The sequence below is a fragment of the Symphalangus syndactylus genome, chromosome 18, assembly GCF_028878055.3.
Source record: "Symphalangus syndactylus isolate Jambi chromosome 18, NHGRI_mSymSyn1-v2.1_pri, whole genome shotgun sequence".
In the NCBI taxonomy this organism is placed as follows: Eukaryota; Metazoa; Chordata; class Mammalia; order Primates; family Hylobatidae; genus Symphalangus; species Symphalangus syndactylus.
In genome coordinates this window covers 88,197,419-88,209,805 of record NC_072440.2, presented here as the reverse complement: position 1 = coordinate 88,209,805, position 12,387 = coordinate 88,197,419, and the positions used below count along the sequence as shown (strand labels likewise).

At 43.1% G+C, this 12,387-nt stretch overlaps 1 protein-coding gene across 1 annotated transcript; it reads right to left on the bottom strand.

Annotated features, from left to right (window-relative positions):
* Positions 1–2,983: 2,983 nt before the first annotated feature.
* Positions 2,984–12,170, bottom strand: SF3B6 (splicing factor 3b subunit 6). Its single transcript, XM_055253747.2, has 4 exons — positions 11,873–12,170; positions 9,472–9,590; positions 3,420–3,558; positions 2,984–3,250 (listed from the first exon to the last, which is right to left on the bottom strand). Exons 1-4 carry the CDS (start codon positions 11,900–11,902, stop codon positions 3,161–3,163), a joined length of 378 nt encoding a protein of 125 aa, XP_055109722.1. The 5' UTR covers positions 11,903–12,170; the 3' UTR covers positions 2,984–3,160.
* Between the last annotated feature and the right edge of the window lie 217 nt (positions 12,171–12,387).

Genomic DNA, 12,387 nt, shown 5'->3' with positions numbered 1-12,387 from the left:
TGACCAGAAACACCAGTTAGGTTTTAAAATCAGCCCACTTATTGGTATAGGTTATATATAGGCCATAGGAGCCTGAGGCAATATACTCAAACATTTTTCTTTCTTTTTCTTTCTTTTTTTGAGGCAGAGTCTCACTCTATTGCCCAGGCTGGAGTGCAGTGGCATGATCTCGGCTCACTGCAAGCTCTGCCTCCTGGGTTCACACCGTTCTCCTGCTTCAGTCTCCCTAGTAGCTGGGACTACAGGCGCCCGCCATCACACCCAGCTAATTTTTTGTATTTTTAGTAGAGACGGGGTTTCACCATGTTAGCCAGGATGGTCTCGATCTCCTGACCTCATGATCCGCCTGCCTCGGCCTTCCAAAATGCTAGGATTACAGGTGTGAGCCATCACGCCCAGCCTCAAACATTTTTCTTTCAGTTGGTATAGGGTGAGAAAAACTCCTGGCCATGGTTGGAGTTATTCTTTTTTTTTTTTAAATCATTTATTATTTTAAAAAAATAGAGATGGGGGAATCTCACTATGTTGCCCAGGCTGGTCTCAAACTCCTGGCCTCAAGCTATCTTCTCTCCTCAGCCTCCCAAAGTATTGGGATTACGGGTTTAAATCACTGCACTCAGCCAATACGGTTTTCTATCAGTGATGACTTGGAATTGTTTCAAGGTTGAGGACGGAGGGGCTGATAGCAGGTACTGTTAGTGTTCCTCATAGACCCACTGATACATGTCACATGATGTCATATATATGCTATGAGGCCATGTCATCTTGGCTACATGATCTACCTTTTTTGTCTCCAAGAAATCCTGGCTGTATTCCTTTGCTGAGGGTGGAGGAGCTAATGAAGAAGCAGTGCTTTAGGACGGAGAAAACGAGAGAAAGGAACTGCCTTGCATTTTAGTCACCCAAAGTCCCTGTGCTCACCTCTACTGTGAGACTAGACCAGCCAGAGGGTATTTCCCTCAGAATGTCTTGATTCCTGGCTTTCTTTGATGACCCAAATGCCTACAGTAATTTCTCGGAAGTCAGCCTGCATAAAAGACATATGCATATTTTCTGCTGTGACACCAATAAGATAACAAAAGATGGCATCAAGACTATTTCAGGTGCCCACTATGGAGCATATAAAAGATCTTGGTCTAGAGTATTTATAGCTGAGGTGGGTCAAAGGAGACACCCGCTAAAAGAACTCCCCCAAAGTGCAAACACATACTGGCTAGTACCTGGAGAGGACGGGCTAGGCTCTGCAGGTGAACTGGGAAATGAACCGTTTTACTGGAGCTCTTAAAAGGTGATGCAGAAAATTATGATGCAGTATACTAATGAGTTTGCACATTGGCCTGTGAGAGCCACTAAAGTTGTTAAACAGAAGAGCAATAATAAGATCAAGGTCACTCAGTTGTTTTCAAACTTTCAGTCAATGAATTCTCTATTCCTACAAACTTTTTTCTTAGAAACTCAAAAATTTAACCTAGATCAAAGCAAAGCAGCTCTGGCACACGTGTGTGCACATATAAACACAGTTATCTGTTGCACTCTTAAAAGCATTTGAAAAATTGAGCTTTGGATGCCTTGCACAGAGGACTGATCATAATTATATCCTCAGCATCTTGGTACAGTACTGTGTGCAGAGTGGGGGTCAGTGTCCACTGAGTGCAAGTTCTTGTAACTTAATTGGGACAGGATATGGAATTTCCAAACAATTAGAGGGAAGTTTTAAAAGTGTTAACTTTAGGTCATGAAATTCAGCTAACAGATATATCAATCCAAATGATGGACTGGTCATGATTGCTAATGGAAGGAATTTCTCCTTGTTATTAAAACAACTACACCAGAGGCAAGCTAGCCTGCCACTTACACAAATCACACTCTAAGTTTTAAAGTCTAATTTCAGTTTTTCTCTTACAACAAAGTCTTTTAGAGAATTCTTTTTACATTACCTAAAGGCACACCATGCATTACAAAAACTAATAATGCATTCATAAAAGCATTCAAAAGAAAATTACAGCTGTGGCTCCTTTCTCATCTGCCCACCCTTAGAAATGACTCTTACACTGCTTTCAAAAAACACTCAGATATAATTAAAAGCAGAATTGATGCTCTTTGTACATTGAAGTGATTCAGTGTATGTACCCTTCAAATTGATTTTAGGTTCCAATAACACACGAAACAATTAGTCCATGTTTTTCCATTTGGTCCATGCCTAAGCAATAAAAAGCAAATTATGGCTATATTCTCCCAAGCTGCCATGATGATGAATGGGGTAATAACCATACTATTTCCATGTCATGGGAACTCACGATAATAAGAATGAGCATTAAGTATTTTATTTATGGCAAAGATATATTATGAGCTAAGGTCCCATATATATACAGATGCTTAATAACTAAAGTCTACATAAATACAATCTTAGACATATAACAACCACACCACTACCCAAGCAGCTTGCTCTCAAATTTCTACCAATGTGACAATTATTATGTACCCGTAATAATTAAAAAAAAATTTAAAGAGGCAAATCTAAGTTTCTAACAATGTATTATCATCTAAATGACCATTTCTATAATAGACCTCTGTTCTAAAGACAAGGGTACCCATATTGACAAAGGTGTTTTGTTAACTATAAAGCAAGCATTATTCAAATGTAAAGGCTTGGTTAATAACTGGTTGTTATCACACCAGCTTTGTATGTTAGCATTTTATTCATTCAACCAACACCATGAGCTTTGGTTTCCTCACCTGCAAAATGCAAATACCTATCTTTACTGAGTTGTTATGAAGATTTCATTATCAATGGACATTCAATAAACAGCAAGTTCCTTCGATGGCTAAGCACTGCACCGGGCCCTGAAGGCATTAAGAATGTAAAGCGGTCCTGTTCTGAAGAAACTCAGAATCCCCAGGAGCACCTACAATTCTTGATAAGCTTCAACTGTTTTTTCCTGGTATCAAACAGGAAGGGAAAGTTCAAGAGAAAAGACTGAGGTGTTTCACAAAAAGCTACGTTTATTAACATAATGTATTCTAATGTGTATCAAAGTTTCAAGCAGATTATTTTGAACCTCAAATAAGAAATCACAATATTTAGTATTAATTAAAAAGGAAAAAAAGGTGGTAGTTGTCATTCATTGGATTTAGTCCAAAATGAAAATGTAGAAAACATTTATTTTGGTGGATCTGTGTTGATGCCGTATTTCTCCTTGAGAAGCTTCAACTGTTCCTCCTTCTTCTTTGTGTCCATCTTCTGAAATGCCTGGAAATGTGGTAAGCACCAAAATTAAATTACCAATCTACAGCCAAATGAATTTCATCAATAGCATTAGCCAAAAAAGAAAGTCACAGTAGACATATATCATCACAGTACAGTTCTACACTAATTCTCAAATGAGATCACTACACAATGAGTACTTTGCTATACTTACCCTGTTGGCATTATAGTACAAAACCACAAGGTATCTGTTACAAACATTGAATCCCGATAGGTGATCACATGCATTCTTGGCATCAAAGATGTCCTCATAGACCACATAAGCTGTTCCTCTAGTTTCAGGTGTGTTCCCCCTGGAGAGTTAAATCCAACTTAATTAAGATATACATTTACCTGAGCATTGATAGTTGACTTACAGAACTGTCTTTTAAACTGTCTTTTAAAAACAGTAAATTGAAATATGTTTTTAGTTAAGTATTTTGAAATCAACCTGAAACCATTAGAGGAAATAAACACGGATAGACATACTGGATAAGCCTGTAATTTCTTGAATTAGGTAATTTTGTTTTTTGTTTTTATCTTAAGTAAAATATCTATAGGTCAAGCTGACTGTCACATCAGGAATACTAAGAACACAGCTACTACACAGAGCAGCCTTGCGAGTTGTGGGGACTACAGGTGCTCTTGCCACCCTGACTGGCTCTACATTGTCTTTGTTTTGTTTTGTTTTTGTTTTTGTTTTTGAGATAGAATCTCACTCTGTTGCCTAGGCTGGAGTGAAGTGGCACAATATCAGCTCATTGCAACCTCTGCCTCTCAAGTTCAAGTGATTCTTGTGCCTCAGCCTCCCAAGTAGCTGGTACTGCAAGCATGTGCCACCATGCCCAGCTAATTTTTGTATTTTTAGTAGAAACAGCGTTTCATCATGTTCCCCAGGCTGGTCTCAAACTCCTGACCTCAAGTGATCCGCCTGCCTCAGCCTCCCAAGGTGTTGGAATTACAGGCATGAGCCACTGCACCCAGTCTATATTCATTTTTAATACAACTCAAATGCTAATGCACAATACAGCTGTGTGGCTAGGGAGAAGGGCTAGGCTTCTGCAAAGATGGGAGTGGAAGTGTGCTTGTGGATAGGGTTATCTGTGAGCCAGGGCAGAATACTGGAAGGTGGCTGGAAGTGGAAGCTGACCTTACTTATGGATACGAGGTTGCTGTTAGTGTAGGTATTCCTGGCCACTTCCTTCCTTCACCTCACCAACTTCCTCTGGGAGAGGCAGAGAAGTTTGAGGAGCAACAGAACGCTAAATTGCAGGCAGCAGATGGCCATGTGACTGTTAGTGGAGACAATGGGTAGAGGTCCCACTCAGTTCAGGCTCTGGGTGACAAGATGGCCCTCTTGCCTCCATCTGGGTTCCAACCACCCAGTGCAACTGTGGAATGAGGTTTAGGACTGTGGGCTGACTCTCCATCTGCCACAGTCCCTACATAGGGTTGAATAAAAGCAGTGGAGCCATGGGAAGAGGAGGTACCTGCCTAGACTTGATCTAGGATAGGACTATAGTCTGGGCCCTGCTCAAGCTTGTGCTTCCTGTAAAATTGAAAAGGAATAGGGTACTGGGGGTGATTGGAGGGTGCCACTGTCAGTGAATGCACTCACTTTGTCAGGTTGTGTGGGCCTGATGAGGGGTTTTAGAATGTTCTTTAGGCTCTGGGAAGTCTTAACAACTTTCAGACTTTTGACTTTTAAAAACTTAACAAGATTTTTAGTTCCTTAAGAGCAAAGGTGATCTTATGCGTACTTCATTTACTCCTTTAGTGCCACGCACAAGGCAGACGCTAATACGCCTTTGAAAAGTGGAGATCTACTTTCTCCTATCAATTCTCTCACACACACTTTGTCCAGGAAGCTCAAAACAAAACAAAACAAAACAAAGCAACTCTCTTTCTTCCTCTTATATCTTCTTAGGAACTAGAATAGGGATAGACACTAACCCCACTTTAAAGACTCTCCATCTTAAGTGTCCCAGCCCTAATTATCAACCTCACACCTTGAGAGCCATATTGTAATTTGAACTTTTAAAAGCATGTATCTGTACCTACCATGTATTGGACACTGAGCTAACATTATTTTCTTATTTTTTTGAGACAGAGTCAAGCAATTCTCGTGCAGGTGTGCGCCACCATGCCCGACTAATTTTTGTATTTTTAGTAGAGATGGGGTTTTGCCATGTTGGCCAGGCAGGTCTCAAACTCCTGGCCTCGAGTGATCCACCTGCCTCAGCCTCCCAAAGTGCTGCAATTTTCTTGACTGGCATTAAAATCTTAGAGTAGGAATAAGAACACCTAAGCATATAACTTAGCCTCTGTGAGCTTCGGCTGCTTTACGTGTCCAGTGCCATCAGGCTCTATCACATGCCCTACCTTCCATATGGGTTTAATAATCAAAAGAGGTAACAAGTATGAAAGAGTTTTAAAAAGCCCAAAGTACCAAGTGTCTGCTACATGCCAGGTAGGGTCAAACCAAATCATCCTGATTTGACTGGGACTGTCCAGGTTTTAGCATTGAAAGTCCAGTGTCCCAGAAAATCTCTCAGTACTGGGCAAACTGGGATGGTTGGTCACCCTAGTGCCAGGTGCCAGGTATACAATAAAGCATGATCATAGTAATGGAACAGAAAAACAGCTGTTCTCAATCTATAATTTAGACCTAAGCTCCTGTACCCTAAACTTCTATTGACCTATTCAACACATACAGACTATGTTCTTTCTGTGACAGGCATTAGAAATACAATAGTGAAAAAGACAAGCATCATCCCTTCCTTCAAGCTTATATTCAGGCAGTAGAAAGACATTAAATAAATATGAAATCATTATAAATCTTTTTTTTTTTTTTTTTGAGACGGAGTCTCACTCTGTCGCCCAGGCTGGAGTACAGTGGCGTGATCCTGGCTCACTGCAACCTCCGCCTCCTGGGTTCAAGTGGTTCTCCTGCCTCAGCCTCCTGAGTAGCTGGGATTACAGGCATGCACCACCACACCTGGCTAATTTTTGTATTTTTAGTAGAGATGAGGTTTCACCATGTTGGTCAGGCTGGTCTCGAACTCCTGACCTTGTGATCCGCCCACTTCATCCTTCCAAAGTGCTGGCATTACAGGCGTGAGCCACTGCGCCCAGCCCTGAAATAATTATAAATCTTAAGAAATGTTTCGGCTTGGCACGGTGGCTCATGCTTGTAATCCCAGCACTTTGGGAAGCCAAGGTGGGAGGATCACTTGAGGTCAGGAGTTCAAGACCAGCCTGGCCAACGTGGTGAAACCCCATCTCTACTAAAAATACAAAAATTAGCCAGGCATGCTGGTGGGTGCCTGTAATCTCAGCAACTCGGGAGGCTGAGGCTGGAGAACCACCTGAACCTGGGAGGCAGAGTTTGCAGTGAGCCGAGATCATGCCATTGCACTCCAGCCTGGGCAACAAGAGCGGAACTCTATCTCAAAAAAAGAAATGTGTCGGCCGGGCGCGGTGGCTCACGCCTGTAATCCCAGCACTTTGGGAGGCCGAGGCAGGCGGATCTCAAGGTCAGGAGATCGAGACCATCCTGGCTAACACAGTGAAACCCCGTCTCTACTAAAAATACAAAAAATTAGCCGGGCGAGGTGGCAGGCGCCTGTAGTCCCAGCTACTCGGGAGGCTGAGGCAGGAGAATGGCGTGAACCCCGGGGAGCGGAGCCTGCAGTGAGCCGAGATCGCGCCACTGCACTCCAGCCTGGGCGACAGCGAGACTCTGTCTCAAAAAAAAAAAAAAAAGAAATGTTTCATAAAAGAAGTAGAAAGCTGTAACAGATAGGGAAACAGGGAGCTACTTCAGCTAGGGTGGTTAGGGAAAACCCCTCTGAAAAGGTGACACTGAAGCTGAGACCTGAAAAATGAGGAGGAGCCAGGCATGAGATGAGCTGGTGAAAACCATTCCAGATACAAGGAAAATAGAAGCACAAAGGTTCTGAGCTGCTCTGCACTCTTCTGAAGATGCCCCTGCTTTATTCCATGTCCTTTCATTTTGGCTTTCTGAAACGTTCTCTAACTTCACTGATTTAAGCATCCCTTAATTGAGTACTATCAATAAATTTTATAATGTCCTAATAAACCAATCACAACCACTTTTGATATTATTCTTCTATTTTCTTTTCTTTTGTTGAAACAGGATCTCACTCTGTCGCCCAGACTGGAGTGCAGTGACGTGATCTCGGCTCACTCACTGCAGCCTCAGCCTCCCAGGTTCAAGCGATTCTCCCACTTGAGCCTCCTGAGTAACTGCATTACAGGCGCGTGCCACCATGCCCAGCTAATTTTTGTATTTTTTTTGGTAGAGATGCGGTTTCACCATGTTGGCCAGGGTGGTCTCAAACTCCTAACCTCTGGTGATCTGCCTGTCTCGGCCTCCCAAAGTGCTGGGATTACAGGTGTGAGCCACCACATTTGGCCTATTCTACTATTTTCTATATTATTCATTTAGTATACATGGGGTGCTTACCATGTATCACACAAGTGCTATCAACACAAAAACAAAAATATATGGTACAAGCCCTGGAGGAACTCACAGCCTGCCCAGGGTGACAGATGAGTATAGAGACAACAGCAAAACCATGTGTTAACCTAGGAGAGACACATGGAAATGCTACGGGAGCAGAAGAGTGGCTAATGTACACTGGGAAGGAAAACTGATAAAGTACCTTCACAGACACTGTGTAATTTCACCCAAACTAAAATTCTTTTAAGACAGTAGGTTAGGAAGACTGTATTTCATAGATAATTGAAGCCCAGATAAGGTTAAATATTTTCTCCAGTTTCATAAGAGTAGGCAAGCCAGTATTTGAACCCAGGCCTTACAACCAATCCATGCTATTTCCACATTAAAAGCTAAAAGGCCACCACCCGGATTATCTCATACATGAAGAGAAAACCAAAAAAGCTAGGCAACTAGTCACACACATGGCTAGTAACAAGGCCTGAAGTAGAATATTGTCTCTTGATCCCCAAGTCAGGGATTAGCCATGTTGGCCAGGCAGGTCTTGAACTCCTGGCCTTGTATACCATTCTATATCTACAGCAGGGTTTCTTAACCTAGAGTTCATGTATCCCCTGAAATATATGCAACATGTGTGTGTTCTTCTGTGGAGGGGGTCTAAAGCTTTTATCAGATGCTCAAAGGACTGAGACCTCCTAAAAAGGACAGCTGGTCTAAAACACTTTCACTTTCATCCCCATCCAAGTACCAATGATCATGTATTTCCAGCTCTTGGTTTACTATCTGGAGGGACAGTGTCATTCAAAAGGAGGGTCCTCAAGACCTCATAGTCCTAAAGCCAGGAAGGAGCTCTCAAGTCAGACAAGACGGAATTCTGACTAGAAATAAAAGCTTTATATGTAGTCATTACTGTGGTAAAATAATAATTTTTTTTAAAATAAAAACTTTAGAAATCCTTTCAGATGGACTCTTACGTCACTGGCCCTTTCATATGAGTTCGGGTGTCAGAGGCTATGGTACTGTGTAATGGAGAGGTTCAGTTTAGAGTCAGAAGATTTTACCACTAAGCACTGTAAGATAGAAAGGTACTTTACTCTCAGGGCTATAGTTTTGTTGATCCAAATAAAAGCACTTATTATGGTTAACGGTATTCAGTAGATGTCCAGTAAACATCACTTGAAGGTATGAACCCCAATCTTTATATTAAATTAAAACGTGAATGCTTGTAATTAGATGTTTTCCTCTATACTTTTAAATCTTCAATTGAAAGAGCTGTAGTTGAAAATATCATTTTTTTCTGTTACTTTTATACTCTTTTACTTAGTTTATCCAGAAATTCTGGGGTTATTTAAAGAGACAGTGATGATTGTTGAGAAAATTATAGAGCTACTGCATACAAAAAACATAGTGTAACAGCTAGCTTTACAAATAATAGGTATGCAATAAATGTTAGTTCTTTCCCTTCTCAACCGGTTTCCTCAAAGCATTCATTACTATTTCAATGAATGCTTTGAGGAAACTCAAATCCTCTTCTTGGCTCTCATTGAGCTGGATCATTAGGGTCTCAGTAGGTTTTCTCCCCCCTTCAAAAAGATCTCATCTGTCTGATCTCAATTTGCTAGTCTCAAGGCTCTTGGTAAGGGTTGTTGCACTGCACACAGCACAGGGTGGCCTCATCGTCAGCTATAATTCTGAGACTACAGATTATGCTATCATTTTCTTTAAATGACTCAGTAAGACTCACACTCTGATTTGACGAATAGGTCCATATTTCCCAAATATATCATACATTTCTTCAGCTGTGATTTTGTATGGCAAATTTCGTATATACAATATCCGATTTACTTCAGGTGGAAGTCGAATCTAAAATGAGAAATAGGTATTGTTATTATAAGTAGGGGCAGAAGTGCTACCATTTAAAAAAATTCTTAATGATACATAATGATAAAAAGCCAAGAATAAGAGGTATAATTTGATGTTTCTGAAAATGGGAAGATCTTTGAAAAAGCAACAGAGGCTGGGTGCAGTGGCTCGTCCCTATAATCCCAGCACTTTGGGAGGCAAAGTGGGAGGATCACTTGAGCCCAGCAGTTTGAGACCAGCCTGGACAACATAGTGAGACCCCCATCTCTATAAAAATTTAAAAAAATTAGCCAGGCATGGTGGTGGGTACCTGTAGGCCTTCGCAAACCTTACCACCGTCACTCCTGCTAACACCTGAGTTGGGCTGTACCCTCTTCCCTGCCCATCCCAGGAGATGACCCTGATTCTTGTTTCTTGGAGAAAACAGACATGACCAATTGAAATACTTTTCATCTATATCCAACTACTTTCCCTCTATTACTACGCCAACCTTCATCTACTCAAAACCTTCACTTCTGAACTCAACCTATCTTTCTTCCATATCATGTTTCGCACACTCTGCTGGATGGCTCCCATTTGGCATAAAAATACACCTATATCACACATCTTTTAAAAAGTCAACTATCTGGCCGGGTGCGGTGGCTTATGCCTGTAATCCCAGCGTTTTGGGAGGCCAAGGCAGGTGGATCACTTGAGGTCAGGAGTTTGAGACCAGCCTGGCCAACATGCAGAAACCCTGTCTCTACTAAAAATACAAAAATTAGCCGGGCATGGTGGTGGGCACCTGTAATCCCAGCTACTCAGGAGGCTGAGGCAGGAGAATTGCTTGAACTCAGGAGACAGAGGTTGCAGTGAGCCAAGACTGTGCCACTGCACTCCAGCCTGGGCGACAGAGTGAGAATCCATCTCAAAAGAAAAAGTCAACTATCATCCAATTTCCCTGCTTCCTATTTAAATGAGAACTCATAGACAGAGTGTCTTTGCTGTTTCTATTTTCTCAACTTCCACCATCTTTTCACCCCACTGCAATCAAGTTTTCATCCACTGAAATGATTCCTATCATCAAGGTCACCAAAAGTCTCCATTTACATAGCCAATGGTCAATTGTCTGTCTTTTCTTTCTTTCTTTCTTTCTTTCTTTTTATTTATTTATTTATTTTTTTGAGACGGAGTCTCGCCATGTCGCCCAGGCTGGAATGCAGTGGCACGATCTTGGCTCACTGCAAGCTCTGCCTCCTGGGTTCACGCCATTCTCCTGCCTCAGCCTCCCGAGTAGCTGGGACTACAGGCGCCCGCCACCACGCCCAGCTAATTTTTAATATTTTTAGTAGAGACGGGGTTTCACCGTGTTAGCCAGGATGGTCTCAATCTCCTGACTTCATGATTTGCCCGCCTCGGCCTCCCAAAGTGCTGGGATTACAGGCGTGAGCCACCGCGCCCGGCTGTTTATTTTTTTTTGAGTCAGGGTCTTGCTCTGTCTCCTGGGCTGAAGTGCTGTGCAGTGGCACAATCATGGCTCAAGGCAGCCTTGAATTCCTGGCCTCAAGCAATCCTCCCAACTCAGCCTCCCAAAGTGCGGGGATTACAGGCATAAGCCACCTCGCTTGGCCTAACTTCACCTTACACCTCTAAGCGTTTTACAGTTGACTAATCTCTTTTTTGGGGTTTTTTGTTTTTTTTTTAAGGTTTCCGTAACACTGCACTCTCAAACACTAGAATGTAAGCAGGAGGACTTGTTTTATTCACTGCTGTACTCCCAATACGTAAGACTAGTGTCTGGCACATAGTAGCTGTTCAATAAATATAATTGATGAATTATGTCCCACATGGCAAGCAGAATACATAGTAGGGGCTCAAAAAAATATTCTTTTAATTAATATATTAATGAAGGATCCGAAAAGCACCATGATCTGAGGGGAATCCCAGGCCCTAGTGAACCATTAAGTTAGTTGAGGACTCTTCTGCGCTATCGACTTTAAGTCAAGGAGATAATCCTAACGCCAGGTCCTTAGGTGCAGGTCAAGCAAAGAGGCTATAGGGGTAACACTATCACTGACACAAGAGTACAGACTGAGGAACTCTCAAAAGGGGTGGGGGCAGAAATGTGGCTCAAGGAGCATATCTCTGAGGATGGGGCCAGGATAGTGTCTTCGCTGACAGGATAGGAATTCTGGAGTTCTCCGCTCTGGGGACGGAGGAGGGGCAAGAATGCTCCCGATCCACGCCGCTAAGAAAGTCAAACCCGAAGTTCTCCCACCCTCCGCAGAACACCCGATACTCACGTTCGCTCTCTTGGCCGCTTGCATCGCCATCTTGGGGGGCTGATGAAGTTACCGTAGCAGATACTGAAATTCCTCCGGACACCTCCGGAGCTCGCTCGGCTTCGGGCGTTACACCGCGTTAGATGCAGGACATCAACATCCAGGACCCGCCGGAAGCTGTTACAGCGGAAGAGCGCCGTCTTACGCTGAGACGCGCTGACGTAGCAGCTCCTTTCGAATAGACTCCGGGGTAAAACCGAGCCTGAGCGAGACTCGAGGCCGGAAGATGGAAAGGCGAGAGTCCAAGATACTTCCGGGCTCTGTAGCATAAAGGGCGGGGCGTAGCCTCCAAAAGGCGAGATGTTCCGGTCGGGGAGGCCCTGAGCAGAGGAACCCGAGTGGAGAGGGCGGGGCCTGAGGAGGGCAGAGAGCTGGGGCGGGGCCCAGGGGAGTAACTGGGGCGCGAAGGAGGCGGGGCTTGAGCAGGGTTATGACAGGTAGGGCGGGACCCAGGTGAGTAGCGGGAGGGGGCGGGG

Excerpts from the sequence above, each read along its gene's own strand:
- SF3B6 (XM_055253747.2), bottom strand. The coding sequence starts at position 11,902 with ATGGCGATGCAAGCGGCCAAGAGAGCGAAC. Across the intron at positions 9,591-11,872 it reads AAGCGGCCAAGAGAGCGAAC|ATTCGACTTCCACCTGAAGT; the intron begins GTGAGTATCGGG and ends TTCTCATTTTAG. Across the intron at positions 3,559-9,471 it reads CCTATTCGTCAAATCAGAGT|GGGGAACACACCTGAAACTA; the intron begins GTGAGTCTTACT and ends TTAACTCTCCAG.